At 35.7% G+C, this 16,710-nt stretch overlaps 1 protein-coding gene across 2 annotated transcripts; it reads left to right on the top strand.

Annotated features, from left to right (window-relative positions):
• Nucleotides 1-1,126: 1,126 nt before the first annotated feature.
• On the top strand, nt 1,127-16,710 carry LOC309386635 (uncharacterized protein). Of its 2 annotated transcripts, XM_081942258.1 has the most exons (6): nt 1,130-1,279; nt 1,922-2,068; nt 6,853-6,905; nt 11,227-11,307; nt 13,509-13,601; nt 15,769-16,710. In XM_081942258.1, the coding sequence occupies exons 1-6, from the start codon at nt 1,210-1,212 to the stop codon at nt 15,817-15,819; spliced, it is 495 nt and encodes a 164-aa protein (XP_081798384.1). In that variant the 5' UTR covers nt 1,130-1,209; the 3' UTR covers nt 15,820-16,710. The 2 variants fall into 2 exon arrangements, with proteins under 2 accessions (XP_081798385.1, XP_081798384.1); XM_081942259.1 differs by lacking the exon at nt 15,769-16,710 and having other exon boundaries at nt 1,127-1,279; nt 13,486-13,582.

The raw sequence follows: 16,710 nt of genomic DNA, 5'->3' as shown, positions 1-16,710 counted from the left end.
ACAGACTGGGTTTCTACGCTGTTCAACTAAAATTGATTGATTTATTACTTAATGAATTTTCTAATTTCAATCATCAATCTGACAAAATCGTAATTTTTGTATAATGGGTCTTTATCTTATTTAATGTTTAACTGGACATTTCTATAGGTGATTCTTCATAAAATGTAATACAAAATGTTCATATTTTGTAGCATATGTATTGATTGATTAATTAATTAATTTGTCAAATAAGACTAAAGGCAACACTTTATGAATGGAGCCTTTATATCTGTGGACCCTTATGTCTTAAGGAATAAGCTTAGGGTTCTTGATACTTCTGTTTTGATTTGCTATGGTAGATTAATATCGCTATTGGAGGTACTTGAAATTACGATTCAAAATAAGTTCCCGGAACTCAATTCATTAATGTGATTGATTAGTTTTATTTTATTAATCTAATTTATAAATAAATAAAGTTATGGTTTGATCTCATGTAACTTCAGCCACTTTTGTTTTGTGAACATAACAAATTACAGTATAACAAAAAATTGGGACTGAAGTACAGTATATATTAAGGGCTATTTAATTTGTGCTACTGTGAATTTTTATAAACTATTGAAGATTCATGCCAAATCACCTTATATTATTTATTTATTTATTTATTATTAGCGTTTATATACCGCCCCCTCTCCCGAAAGGGACTTTTTTTTCTGAAAAGCCACTTTTCAGAAGCCTTCTTAAATTGCATATTTTATTATGATAGCAGATTTATCCTATAAAGAAACCTATAAAGTTGATTATCACTTTGAAGAATTATATTACATGTGCATATGTGTAACTGGGTAACTGTATTAACCCAATTTTTTGAGTTTTCATGACACACAAAATTGTAAATTAATCAAATTGTGTATGCCTAAAATGTAATTGGTTAGCTTCTGATTTACTGTAAAGATAGTCATAAATTTAAAGCAGCGTGGAGTTAGGACCACAAGCAAGTGCATGGATGGTCTGTTAGAATAATTAGTGCTGTTACATAATAATTTAATGCTTCCTACAAGTGTTATGTTGAAATTCCTTTAAGGAAGTTCTGCAGATCATAATTCAGTAACAGAGTGTATTGGTATTGGTATTAGAAATAGGCAGTGAAAGTTAACAGGTCATTTACATTTCTTTAAGAAAAATAATGTTTACAACTCTTTGATTATATGATTTATATAATGTCTCACAGATATGGATGACCACCATGAAGCAATAGATGAGATGCGGTGTGCAACATCACAAGAGAAAACAAAAGTCAGAGGTAAGAATGATTATTGGCCCTGTAATAGTAGTGTCAATAAATATATTAGACTTTTGATTCTGGTACAAGCTAAACACTACAGATAGAACCTTTAGTCATTTTTTTAAAAAAAAATACCAAAATTGATATTTTTCCAATTTTCTATTTTCAAACCTCTGATATTCCAAAATAAGCTTAATTTATTTTAAATATAAAACTTTGTAAGATGAAGTAATATTGATGTTTCCCAGACAATTATTGTGTGGAAGTACTTGTCTTGCTGAAGCTAACTTGGTCTGGTTCAGATAAGGTAGTAATATTGCTTTTAACATTGGCGTTACTGTTTTGCTTTGATTTGTTTTAAAGTTTTAATGCACCATGGGTTGCCTATAATTAATGAGTGATTAAAGTATAATAACACTTTTTAAAAAAAAATGAGATCTAGATATATTGTATATCAATCATTCTGTGTTTGCATTCTAGATGGGAAAAAGGCATATATTTATTTGCTTATTTTTTATTTAACTATTACTTAATGTATGTTTCAGTCACTCAATACTAAAGATAGCTGACAACCATTTAAAGGAGAATCTAACACTAATGCTACTCAACATATGAAAAGGGAAACCCTACTCACTCTTTCTGTCCTTTTTGTTTCCTTAGAGGAAAGTAAAAGGAAACGGAAGCGAAGCAGAAGCAGATCATCCTCCATCTCTTCCTCTACATCTTCTAATTCTTCTACATCCTCGTCTTCAAGGTCTTCTTCCAGGTCTTCTGCCTCACAAAGCAGAAGCAGTTCAAGTAGCAGAGGTAAGAATATTTTGTTACAGTTATGAAATTCATTTTGTAGATGCTGCCTTTAGATGTTATATAGCCAATAACAGTTATTGACCTAGCAGGAGTAAATATAGGTGGTCCTCCAGAAACGTCCATTCATTTAACCACTGATGGAAGTTACGATGATACTAAAAACATGAACTTCTGACTGTTCTTCAAAGCCCTGGCTACCGCTGCGCCCCCCACAGCCATACTTGAATAACATTTAGGCCCACTTGCATTTATGGTCACCCATTCTGCTGTTGCCACACATGAACACAACTCTAACTGACTGTCATCCTTGCTTGCCACTCCTCTGCTGGGTTCACCACCTTGGCTACGCACAGAGTAGACATTGTGAAAATATCCTACAGAGTTCTAGATGAGACCTACTCTCGGGGGGTGGGGTGCATAGTACACTACTAAGTGCTGGGATCTTCTGCTAGTGCAAAAGAAAGTGAGCATGAAAGAAGGTTCTGGCTAACACACAAAGCCAGCAAAGGAAAAAAAGGACAAGCAAGCATGTGAAAGAAGGCAGCAGAAAGGAAGACCCAGCTGGTAGTGCTAAACAGTGTGGCAATCACAACAGCAGGCAACACAGCAACACAAAGGCAGGCAACCAAAAGGGAAAAGCTTGGGGGAAGATAGGTGGGTGAACGGCGTTGCAGTAGTTATTTACTTTCTTCCAATAATGGTTCGGTGGGCCCTTGCCTAATGACCATATGGGATTCACTCAATGAGACCAACTGGGATTGTCAGAATTGCTGTTTCTTAGCCATGTAGTTGTCATATTTCGCTTAATGACCATTGACTTAGTCATTAAAAATTATATATATATATATATATATATATATATATATATATATATATATATATATATATATATATATATATATATATATATATATATATATATATATATATATATATATATATATATATATATATATATATATATATATATATATATATATATATATATATATATATATATATATATATATATATATATATATATATATATATATATATATATATATATATATATATATATATATATATATATATATATATATATATATATATATATATATATATATATATATATATATATATATATATATATATATATATATATATATATATATATATATATATATATATATATATATATATATATATATATATATATATATTTGTTTCAATGAAATAATGCCAATATATTGAAGTGTACTGGTAAGTACTATACAGAAAATCAAGTAATGTGGGGAGACAGGGCTGACGTTGTGACGATACGACGTGCGATCTTGGAGCTCCAGGATCGCCGTCGATATCTCTGCCGCTGGACAGTCCTTTTGGACCTAAACCGTCCCGTAGAGACGGTGATAGAGAAGGGCACATCCTGCCGATCCCAGGGACATCGCAAAGTCCCCGGTAGATCCAGGAGAAGGCCTTTTTTCCGGCCACAGAGAAGCAGCCATTGAAGCTGCTGAAAGTTGGGACAGCTCCAGAACGGAAGCAAAACGGGAGAGAAAGTGTGTCGAATTGGTGAGATAAATTTTATTATTAGAGAAGAGAACACCCAAAAAGATCAAAACTAAAGTTAAAATTGAAGACAGAAGAGGTTAAGCGGCGAGATAAGGCCTGAGTCAAACTTAGTGTGTTATTTTTTTTTTCTTTTTAATCCTTTTATTGATGGAATTCTTACAAACGCTTCTTACTTTTTAAACCGGACTGTTTTTTTTTTCTTCTTCTTCTATTTTTCCTTTTTTAATACCTATAGATTAAGACTTTTTTTCTTTTTCTTTTTTCAATGCTCTATTGCATTTTCTCTTTAAGAACTCTTCTTTTTCTCCTTAAACCTGGAATATAAAGAGGGGAGTAAAAGTAGAAGAAAAGAAATAACACTGCCGCTTGGAGACTTGGAAACATTTCTTTTCTTTTCTTTCTTTGAACATTTAATCTACATTTCAAGGACTTTGAGTTTGTTTATTGAAAATGATAGCGAGAGGAGCACGGATTGTTTATATAGGTGCTCCTCTGGGGTACTATCAGTAGCTGGACTGGAGTGAAAAGAAAGCCTTGACTTGAAAGAGAGAAAATTGCAGTGAATTTGTTTGGAACTTAATAAAAAAGCTTTATTCTATATAGTGGCAGTGTTTACTATCTGGAGGAATGTTGCAGCACGGAAAAGAAAAGGAAGTGACATTACAGATGATAATGCAAGAAATTCAAAAAATACAAGTAAAGAACAGAGAGCATTGGAAAGAGAATGGAAAATATTGAACAAAGAACAGAAAAAATGATGAAAGGTTCAAATCCCAGTAAGGGTATGGCTAGCTGATGAGAGCTAAATAGCTTGAAATAGATCTATACTAGTCTCCCTTTATTTATTTATCAGCACAAATACGACACAAACATAACAAAGGCAACATTAAAAAAATAAAAATAAGGTTTTCTGCCTGGATGGTCTTCTGTAATTAGCCGAAGGACAGAAAGGGGGAGTAGTGAGCTACCTCCCATATTTGGGCATACCAGGGGTTGTAACACAAATACATACCTATTTCCCTGGCTCAGCTGATAAGGAGGAGAGCCTGTGGCTTAGTGGCTAATACATCTGCCTAATATGTAATACAGCCCAGGTTCTAATCCCAGTAAGGGTATGCTAGCTGATGAGAGCTAAATAGCTTGAAATATATCTATACTAGTCTCCCTTTATTTATTTATCAGCACAAATACAACATATATATATATATATATATATATATATATATATATATATATATATATATATATATATATATATATATATATATATATATATATATATATATATATATATATATATATATATATATATATATATATATATATATATATATATATATATACACACACACATACATACATACATACATACATACATACATACATACATACATATATATATATATATATATATATATATATATATATATACTAGATTGATAATATAAAATTTTATATAAATTGTAAGTGAGGACTATGGGGAGGACGCACAAAAGTTTTGTAACAAAGATAAACAATTTCATGTAGTATACAATATAAAGAGGCAATATTACTGGATGGTTTTAGGATGATGTAATGAAATGCCATAATATAATTTTATTCTAAATTTAGATTTCACATAAAAGGAAGTAATAATAGTTATAGTCAAATAAATGTTTAATAATAATAATATTTTTATACATATGTATTAGATTGATGATATGAGATTCTATGTAAATTGTAAGTGAAAACTAAAACCCATACATGGTTGGAAAAAAATGAGAAAATGCCAATGCAGGAAGAAGTTATTAATAAAATAATGGAATGTGCTGACATGAGTAAATTGACATTTGAAATTAGAGAACAAGAAGATAAACAATTTTATAAGATAAGGGATTTGTTTTATCAATGGTTAGATTAAAAAAAACATGGAAATGAAAGATATTAGAGAATGTTATTAATACAAGAATAATGGAATGGTACTGAATGTAACATAAAGATATATTATTATTGGTTAGATTGAAGATGATGTAATGAATTGTTATAATATAAATGTTTAGTATATCTCATTTAAAATGAAGGAATAATAGTGATAGTCAAACAAATGAGGTATAATGATAATAATGTATACAAACATATTTGATTTGATATTATGTGATTCATATAAATTGCAAGTGATGACTATGGAAACAATGCACAAAAACCTTGTAACCAATCGACACACTGTATGTAATGAAAGATGGTTTTATGTTTTGTTTTATGTTTTGTTTGTCTATGTCTAAAAATAAAAACTTTATATATTAAAAAAAAGAAAATTAAGTAATGTAGGTTTATATAATTCATCTGGCATTGCAGCTAACAGTGACCATTCATTTCAAATGGACTTTAGGGGGAAATATCACCTAACCCAGGGGTCCCCAGCCTGTGGTTCACAGCCCACTACCCAGGCCGTTGGATAATCGCCACCGGGCCGCATGAAGACATGGCCCCACTTGCGTGAGCATCATCCCAGACACTCATGAACCCTCGCACAAGCCTCATAAGTGCTTGTGGTCCCACTTGCGTGAGCATTGCCATGAACGTCATGGGCACTCGTGTGCATGCACTTGCCCCTCCCACAAAATCATCCCTTCTTTCCTCCTCTCCCTGCTCTGGGCTCATCAACCCAGAAAGGTCGGAGAACTCTGACCTAACCATCAGTGACATAAGCAGCATTTTCCAAGATTATACCCTTGGGGACCAATAATCCAATCCATTACCCTAAGATAGTAATTACTTTTAATTGGGTGAAACAGTTTCCACAAATTATTATGAGAGTGAATTTCATAGTAATGTGTCATCCTTTAGCTGGTTGGAATGACAGAGTTGGGAAATATCTGTATATGTAGCCCACTCCTTCACATATCACAGAATATACTAAAATTGTTGTTATTTTAATTTACATCATGTCTCCCCTTCAGGAGTTTGGGGCAATGTGCATAATACTTCCTTCAATAATTCTTTACCATAAGAAGAAATCTATGAGGTAGGGTAAACTTAAAAATAATGGCTGGCTAAATTTCAGCAATTAAGTTTCTATACTAACTAGAGTAAGGATTTGAATCGGGATCTCCCCACTCCTGGCGCAAGTACCTATGTCTTAATACCCAAATAATAAAATTCCTGGAAATTTTGAATCTCAATTTTAGTGACAAAAATCTATTTTATGTTGTTCGAGTCTTAATATGCATTTGTTAAATTTTAATGCTTAGATTCTTCAAAAGTAAAAGCTAAGAAGAGGAAAAAGGAAAAACACAACAAAAAGGTAAAACTAAAATTACTAAAAGTATTAAGTAAAAAATGCAGCAGTGAAATGAACAAGTACTGTCATGTATACATGATTCACATAAAGGAAAGGCTGTTACGTCCCTATTAATTATATCAAAATTATCGTTTCTACTTTTGCACTCAAGTATTAATCATGCTGCTTTGGAGCAACTGTCCCTTAACAGATATTGGCAACATGAATGGGGCAGGCTTATTTCTCTCTCACACACAGTTTTCCCCCAATAGCTGTGATTATCACTTTGGTTACTTTGAACCCTGGTGGCACAGTGGTTAGAATGCATTATTTGCAGGCTAACACTGTCCACTGCCAGGAGTTCAAGCCAGACTGGTTCAAGATTGACTCAGCCTTCCATCCTTCCAAGGTCGGTAAAATGAGGATCCAGATTGTTGGGGACAGTATGCTTAGAGAGTGCATTAAAAGCACTATAAAGCGGTACATAAGTCTAAGTGCTATTGCTACTGCTATAGCTATTGGTCTTATAATGGTTATTTGATTTTCAATTGACTCAGTGATGTACTTGCATAAGTACATATGGAAACAGTATCTCCGTATTCAGTCAGTATTCCAATTACGTTGATTGAAGTATTCACATATATGAGTTGCGTGCCTTTTGTAATAAGCATCCAGCATTGACCGTGTAATTGGCAATGCCTCTAGAAAAGAGTTTCTTGATACAATGCATCATGAGAGACAAAGGAAGCTCCATAAGTTATGAATATCATATTTAATCCTTAGGTCACAGTTAAAAGAGTTTGTCTGGGAAGATGTTGAGCAACAAACGTATCATATTATTTCTTATAGACTCAGAGATTTAAGAACCCCATTCCCGCAGTTCATTTTTTTTGTTAAATTTATATTATTTTTGTTCAGAAGGTAAGGGTAACAGGCATATTGTTCTCTTCTATTTTTTTTCCATAACAACAATCCTGTGAAGCAGGTTGGGCTGACTGGCTCAAAGCCACTTACCCTTTGTTCTTTCTCATTTTGGAACAAATCTCAATGCCAGAAGGAGCCTGGGACAAATATCAAGGGACTACAAGAAACTAGGCAGGAAAGCAAAACCATTTGGAGTAAAGATGATGTTTCCATCAATAATTCAACTAAAGGTTTTAGCCTAAAGAAGGAATGAAAGATTCTAGAGATGAACTGCTGGCTTGAAGAACATTGTCATCATGAAAGGTGAACCATCTACAGGAAGGCATGTGCCTTGCAAAGACTGGGAAGAATGGAAGAGAGCTTTAATTTAAGCTTGGAGGAAGAGTGTCAATTTGAATCTCCCTGGGATCTGTCCTTCATTTTAACCGCCATACCTTGATAGGATGAGAACATTGATTTATTAATTTATAGAATAACTCTAGAACTTATGTGAATATGTTTGAATTTTCCATGGTCCCTTTCTAATATAAACTTTATATTAACAATATTATTCTCATAGTCAAGTTGCCTTTTTTTCTTTTCTTTTTTTTTAAACAAAGTTTTATTGGTTTTTTTTAAAAAATAAAAAGGTAAGGGGTGGTGGAATAGATTACAAATTTTGGCAGTTACAGCATGTAGGAGGTGTCCCCTCCCCCCGTGCTCATATTTTCCATTTATACATAGATAAGTTTAACACTACATAATAATATTTTGTCAGCATATAAGTTCAGATAATAATTTCAATCAATTTGTATCAAGCAGATTTTCTTGTTCATTTTTGTGATCTGAGTTTTCTTGGTATTGCCCCTTCTCCCCCCGCCAGCAGGGCTCCGGCCCCTCCCGTGTCTTGTAAATCTGGTGTGGAGTCATCAAGTTTATCTAGGAGTGCTTTATTTTTTTCCATAAAGGCCTGAGCCTCTATGGTTGTGTTGATTCTAACTCTTGTATCCTCCCAGAATATTAACATGCCTTCAGGCATCAGCCATCTGAAAAACACCCCCTTCTGGTATAACGTCTTCGCTAATTGCGAATAGTTTTTTCTTTTCTCTCTCACTTTCTTAGGGATCTGTTTCAGAATGGTTATTTCTCTATCTTGATATTTCAAAGCTTGCCCCCTTTGTGCACTCAGAATCTCATCTCTTGTAGTCTTTGTAAGAAATTTAATGTGTACCTCCCTTGGAACATGTGTGTTCTAGCGTATGCTGAGTTTACTCTATAGACCAGGTCCAAGTCCCACCCCATCTGTTGTTTATCTTTTTGAATATATTCAGCCAAAAGATTTGTCATGATGTCCCTTAAATTTTCATCATCCGCCTCTACCACATTTTGAAACTTAAGGAAAAAGGACATTCTTTCAAATTCCGTTTTCATCTGGTGGGTCTCAAGCTCTTGGTACCCCTTCTGCACCCCTTTCACCTCCCTCCTCATCTCAGCCGTCCCCTCCTCCAAAAAGTCCAATCTCTGTACATTTTTACTCGTCTGGTCTTGGTTCTCTTTAAGCTGCTCTTTCATCTCCTTTAGTTGACTTTTTATGTCCTCCTGTCCCTTTAAAATTTGTTGGAACATCTGTTGAAAATCCATCTCAGAAGGTTTAGGCTGCAACATGGAGGTAAAAGTCTGTTGTGCACTGGGACTGGATACTGTAGATGTCGGTGCGGAGATAGCAAAGCCTGGCTTCCCCGGGGGTGGTCTTTTAGGTGGCATTATGATGAGCAGGAAAAGTACAAAGTCAATACAGAGAGGAAACAATTGGAGAGGAAAACCGCCAAGAGAGATTAGGAGGCAAGGAGTCCAAGCAGAAGGGAGCTCTCTCTAATTATAGCTTCTGGCAGTAGAGTAAAAATCCTTTGTTCCAAGCGGAGTTCAATAACAAGAGATTTATCTGAGTGTCACGGAGACAAAAGCAAGATGCCTGAAGTTCTATGGGTGGGGTCAAGTTTCAATGTCTGTGAGGACGATGGAAGTGTGCCATCTTGCCCTGCCAGCTTCGGGGTTGAAAGGCATAACAAAAGGTTTTTAAAGTTTCCAAAGTTTTCAGATCATCATCTCATTTATAGGTTTACAATCCAAAAACCGCCTTTGTTATGAGCGTGAATTCATTACTTGGCTCTCCCCCTTCCTCCTCCTCTAGAGCAGAGAGGAAACCGTTTATAGCCGCCTGTCTGAGGGGGGGAATCCCCCTCCCTCCAGTCACGCTTCTCCAATCCACGTTGAAAATGACTCTAAAAGCAGCTGGCAGGTTTTTTTCCCTTTTTCGAGCAAACAAGGGAACGGGGGGAAGTTTCCACCTCACCCCACAGCAACTGCGTCCTTCAGATCGTGTGTTCTTCCAGCTGCCTCCTCACGAAGACGCTGCAGCGCCTCCCCATCATGCCTCCCGGTGCCTAGGGCGATGCGGGGAGCCCCCCCGGCCGCCGCCGTCTCAGGGGATCCCCCACTACGCCACCCCTTCGGCAGGAGCCCCTCCAGGGCGTCCTGTGCCCCCCAAATAATGGGCAGCCCACCAGAAGAGCGCGGGGCGAGCAGAGCCTGCCCGTTGTGATCAGTAGCCGGAACCGGAAGTGGCCTTTTTTTTCTTTAATTGAGGAAAAAATCTAAATTGATGCAAGATGGTGATAGGCACCTAGATTTTGGGCCAGAGTAATTGTCAGATTCCTCCCCACCCAACTCCTGATGTGCTACTTCATAACGGCAGGGGGTATTCCTGAGGGTTGAGCCACAAACATTGGGAGCTTCTGCCTGGAGCACAGTAGAGTCACTCAAAGCCTGAAAGGCTGCCCAGGTAAAGAAGCAAGCACCTATATTGAGGAGCAGCAATCTAAAAAAAAATGCTAGAGGCACATTATCACTTTCATGACAATAGAAAAGAAATCAACTCATACAGCATAGGAGAAGGCAGTGGAAAACCACTCCTGTATTTTTAACCAAGAAAACCAGACGGATAAGCAATGATATTCTCTATGGAAGTAGAAGTTGGACTTTGAAGAAGCAGAATTCGAAGAGTCTTAGTGCTAGTGTTTGAGAAGACTACTGAGAATATTATGGACAACCAAGAAAGCAAATGGATGATTGAAGAAATCAACCCAGAGTTCCCACTCAAGGCCCAGATGAACAGGCTCAGATTATCCTATGTCAGACAGTATGCAGAGACCTATTTCTCTGGAGAAGACTGATGCTGGGAAAAGTCGAAGGAAAGAGAGGAGTGCCACCAGCAGTAAGGTGGATGGACTCAGTTGAGTGACAAGGGATGCATGTTTGAAGAGCTGAAGGATCAGATTAGGGACAGTTTGTCAAGGGGAAAAATATATATTGTGGTTGCAAAGAGTAATAAAATGATTTGATGACACATAATCAAATTTTCAGGTATCTCTTTTTTTATCAGAAAGGAAAAAAAGAGAAGATGAAAAAAAAGAAAGAAAAGAAAAGAAAGAAAGAGAAATCAAGTCCTGTACAGCTTTCTAAAGTAAGTGCAAAAACTTAATGCAAAGTGTGTTTTTCCTCTTCTCAGAATTAGACAGTCAGTGGAAAGTTAATGGAATGACTTCGATTAACTCTTTTCTGTAATTTTCAGATTGTATCTTACTATTATGCTACTTCATGGTTATCTTTTCTTCTTTTGTTTCCTTATATTTTCTTTTCTGGCATATTTGTCCAAGTAATCAAAAATGGCATATTTGAATCTCCAACACATCCCCCTTTAGCTTTCAAAACTAATTAGCAGTTTAGGAAGTTAGACAATTGGTAATGATTGACGCAAAGTCCTTCAGTGAACTTTTAAAGTAGACATTTCAACCCGATTTTGTAAATCTAAAATTGACACACTAAACATACCACCAGAATGTCAGAAATAAACCAGATTAACACCAGGAACGCAAGAGTATAATGTCACTTGATATTAGCTTTGAGCTAATGATTTTAATTTTTATTCCAGTGAAAGTTAACTTAATAATTCTATCTAGACTATGGAAATGAGTTATGGCTAATTAAATATATATACTATAAAAGTACTTCAGTGCTTGGTATTTAGACAATGGGAGTAAAATTAACAAATTGAGGAGATGCCAAGTTTCCTATCTCTATCTTAAATCCCCTGGTTTTTTTCTATCATTCGAACATCGTTTTGGAAAGTTCCAATTCTGTGATCACTGAGAGAGCACGACCATCTAAGTTATAGATCAAATTAGCTCTTTTTGAGGAAGGCGAGAAATCTGCTTTTGGAGCAAGAGATCTGATGATAGAATAACCTTCTAAAATCCTCTGGAAATATTAAATATTCATCTTTGAAACGTTTGCCTCTGTTATAATGAAACTTGGGGAAGCAAAAAGGTGAAGAATGAAAAGGCTCAAGATTATCCTTGTCAACCCTTGTGTTTTGTCCAAAAGTGTGTACGGGAAATTAAAACCAGCAATGGAATATAAGTAGTTCTCTTTGCATCAAACTTAACCCTGATAACCTCATAGGTATATCCATGTGTTGTTGTTGTTTTGGCAACAATATTGAAGTAATTTACCATTATTTCTTTTGACCTATTTATTAATATCATAATTTTTGCACCAACGAATTTCATACATTTTGTCATACATACAAATATTTGTCCAGGCTGTAACCCTGGTGTTTCCTCGTTTTACCCACCAAGAACTAACCAGGTCAGACTTGGGGACTTACATCAATCGAAGTTAGTAAAAGTTCAAGATCTTCTCTTTTTTTTCTAGTGATGCAAAAGAGAGAGAGAGAGAGTTAAAACGCTGCTCTTTCTCCTGTCAGGTCCCATTCCTGTCCCACACCTACTTAAAATTCATGCGTGATATCTCATTTTTCTTTTTCCTGCTGTTGGGAGCCATCATTGCTTTGCCTAAGGCAGTTTTTCTGTGTTCAGATAGAATTAGTCTACCAAACAACTTAATTATTCGTGAGCAGAAATCATTATTTTTATTGGATTAATTTACATGCCAGAAGGCTTTCTTAATGGTGGCAATATTTGCTAGCACTGTGTGTTTCAGTATATGAGGCTAATAGGACATCCATGTCTACTTAGTGAACATGTAGGTTGGGACTCTTGGCTTTATCCAACCCAAAGAAAATAGAGGGGAAAAGCTAAAATTACTTTTTAGTAAAATCGTGGCTTTTTGTTACAGTTTCATTCTTTCAAGAAAAGTCATGGTCCTATAAATACCATTACTTTAGCTAACAAGATAAATATAGATAGAGAGATTATAGAATAGAGAGAGAGATACAAATTAAATATATAGAGAGAGAGAGTGAAGGAGAGAGATGTGAGAGAGACAGACAGACAGATATAGATGATAGACATAGATGAGAGAGAGTCCATCCTTACTGCTTAATTTCCATTTCTCAAATTTATTTGAAATTTGCCTAGGGTCAAGCAACTAAACAACAAAAATAGCAGGAGGATCCTGTTCCTGTGGGGGGTTGGAATTCTCTTTCCTCTTTTTTAAGTTGTTTCCTTGGGAACAGTATTCTTACGTTGGGGAACATAGGGTAGCTTTGGTTTCTTGTTCTTTTAATAAAGTTTTATTCAGCACAAATTCACACTTCCTTGTGATTGTTGTGACACTAAAATGGGAAATATGGTTTATAAGTCCTTACTGATATAATTTAAAATGTACATTTTATTTATAGACCACAATATTGTATTGTTTTAGTATCTCAAAGATAAAAAGAAGAATCATAAGTACAGTATGATCACAGGAAAGAAAATAAAGATGAAAATAAAGAAGAGTAAAAAGGATAAAGAGGTATTTCTGAATATGAAAAACCTATTTCACATCAATATGTTTAATGTTTAAAAATTTGAAACACTTAAAAATGTTTTAAAATGGTGTTACCTGCATTTATAATCCATTAGCATTTAGGGTGTTCAGTAATTATCCTGAAATATAGATAATTTCTTATATGTGTTTGTTATAATGCGTCTAATACATTTGAATATATATCCTTGTAAATTAAAACAACTATTTCTAACCTTCAGACACACATACATTTACAAAATGTTTACAAATTCACTGAAATTTGAAATTTGAATCAAAAAATATTGGGAAAGGCAGCAACACAAGTCCATTACTTATTACAGAAATATCTGTTTATGAGCAGTGAGATATGGAATGTGATTTGTAAATATCCTGTTAGAACAAAATAAAGGAACACAACGGAAATGAGAAAACCAGTCTTCTCACAGTCGTATCATGGAATTGGTCAACTTTAGCTACATTAACCCTATGTCCTTTCTTAATTGTTTGACTTGAACCGTCATATCTATTTTTATTACCTTAGATTATTAAAAATTGCAAGAAATGTTTATTTAGAATATCTCTTACACTCTTAACTATGCAGTTCCCACAGTTGCTCCTCCCTCTCATATATAACTATAAGTGCTTGTGACTAGAAGGAAGCTAGAGGGGGCAAGGAAAAGGGTACTTTAACTGTCTTGCTGCTGAAACTCCACATGAAAAGAACTGAACAGACCTACAGAATAGTGGTGGGTTGCAGGCGGTACGGGCGTACCGAGCCTGCCCGGAGCACCGGATACCGTTCCGGTATGGTGCTCCGGAGGGCACACCCACCCGCCCGAATTCCTTACTGGTCTTTTAAGTCTTTGGCGCTTACGTGCATGGCGCATACAGCGCCTGCGTGACGCTCCGCTGAGCAGCTGGAGCATCGCAGAGGCGCTAAGACGCATGTGTGCGCTGCACGCGTCCATGTGGACGCCGCCGGGCCCGTTCCAACCATACTGGTTGGAATGGTATCCACCACTGCTACAGAAGTTTTGCCAGGGTTGTCTGGAGACCTCATTATATTGTGTCTATACAATACAATACAATACAATACAATAGTAGAGTTGGAAGGGACCTTGGAGGTCTTCTAGTCCAACCCCCTGCCTAGGCAGGAAACCCTATACCGTTTCAGACAAATAGCTATCCAACATCTTCTTAAAGACTTCCAGTGTTGGGGCATTCACAACTTCTGGAGGCAAGCTGTTCCACTGATTAATTGTTCTCACTGTCAGGAAATTTCTCCTCAGTTCTAAGTTGCTTCTCTCCTTGATTAGTTTCCACCCATTGCTTCTTGTTCTACCCTCAGGTGCTTTGGAGAATAGTTTGACTCCCTCTTCTTTGTGGCAACCTCTGAGATATTGGAATAATGCTATCATGTCTCCCCTAGTCCTTCTTTCTCTTAAGCTAAACATACCCAGTTCCTGCAACCGTTCTTCATATGTTTTAGTCTCCAGTCCCCTAATCATCTTTGTTGCTCTTCTCTGCACTCTTTCTAGAGTCTCCACATCTATAGAAGCTTCCCCCAGAGGAACTCCATGCCTTCCAGAGTAGCATTTCTTGTCATTATTCTGTGCAGAAGGACAGAAATGGAGGTGTTTTTGCAAAAGAAAAGTTAGAGAATAGTCATTCCCCTTCCTAGGGGAAGGGGGAAGGGAGGTCCTTGTTCAAGAGTCAAGCAGCACCCTCTGTTGAAAATACCCTATGGCCCACAGAAGTATGTGGAATAAGAGAAACTAGTCCTTGGCACAAATTCAGTTTCCCTCCTTTGTTAGGAGATGAGATAAAATATATTATCTCAGAGTTCATTTATTAAATGTATGCTGGTTGTATATCATTTCCAGTTTTTAATCTGCAACATTATGTAAGTGCATACAATTTTAGGAATACTCATTTGCCATTTCTACCCTACCCAAAGTCATAGTATCTAATATTAAAATTTCTTAGCTTAATTTATTCCTTACATGCAGCAGTTAAAACTTAGCTTTGTGCCTATGAATAACTGGGCAGCAGAATAATTTGAAAATAGTTAATGGGGGTACAATTTATTGGGAATAGTCTTTGAAAATTATTTGCAAAATGTATTTTCGATCACTTAAAATTAGGTTTTAATGACTGCTCTCTTTTTTTTCAGCGAGATCGGAACCGAGCAGAACTTCTTGATTTCTTGAACTCTACTTTTTAGTGAAAAAGCTGTTAAATGAGGACCAATAAGTCTGTCAGCTTATTCAGTCAACTTGCTCCTTAAAGCACCAAATACAAGCTCAGGGTGAAGCATGAAAGAACATCTTGATGCATGAGGAGTTGAAATTGTCCCACTATGAAGATAATTGACAACTCCTTTAAAAGGGCAAAATAATTGGTGACATTTTATCAACAAAGAGCCATATTGAAGTTGAAAAGAACCTAACCACACTAGGACAAAGGCATAATCATTCATTAAAATGAAAGGATGTGTTGGAATTTCGGCCTACTATGAATATCCAAATTGCATGCAGAATGCAACTTTATCATCTGTTGTCCTTGGTCATTTTTCTGATTAAAGCCAAATAATAGCAGAGAAGTTCTTAACAAAGAATCAGACCCATGTATATAGATATTTTTAGTATTGAGAATATTTGCAAACAGCAACATACCTCTTTCTGCGTAGTGTACATTCTCTAAAGCATTGAGTAGATTTTTTTAAATCATTTTCTTTTGTAAAGTGTTTTCCTTTTAAAGTTAGTAAAAAAAACACTATAATTTCAGTTTATTTAATGAGGTGCTAGGCATTTCATTTTGAAACTCTGGCGTGGTACAACTATTAAATGAACATTATGAAATTAGCTTACTGCCCACTGCTCCTTGGTTTTGTTCTTATTTTGGGTATGATGATCATTGATCAGTATTGTGGCCTTCAGAGAGGCATGTATCAAAGTCCACGTTATGAAAATCTCAGTGGGCTACCAATTTCAGTTGAGTGTAATGGTATGGCTAACAGAGTCCTCAAAAGACAGGTTGTGGCATATAACCTCACAGTGTGTGAAGTTTCATTTTATGAGAAAAATCCAATAAAACATACTGCTCTCTATATAAA

The sequence above is a fragment of the Natrix helvetica genome (assembly GCF_964273705.1).
Source record: "Natrix helvetica genome assembly, chromosome: 2".
Taxonomy (NCBI): Eukaryota; Metazoa; Chordata; class Lepidosauria; order Squamata; family Natricidae; genus Natrix; species Natrix helvetica.
This window is presented reverse-complemented; position numbering and strand designations above follow the sequence as displayed.

What these genes read in the sequence shown, in the direction of transcription:
- LOC309386635 (XM_081942258.1), top strand. Translation starts at nt 1,210, where the DNA reads ATGGATGACCACCATGAAGCAATAGATGAGATGCGGTGTGCAACATCA. An exon ending in GTCCTGTACAGCTTTCTAAA is followed by an intron (nt 11,308 to 13,508) that starts GTAAGTGCAAAA and finishes GTATTGTTTTAG; the next exon opens with TATCTCAAAGATAAAAAGAA. An exon ending in AGAGTAAAAAGGATAAAGAG is followed by an intron (nt 13,602 to 15,768) that starts GTATTTCTGAAT and finishes CTTTTTTTTCAG; the next exon opens with CGAGATCGGAACCGAGCAGA.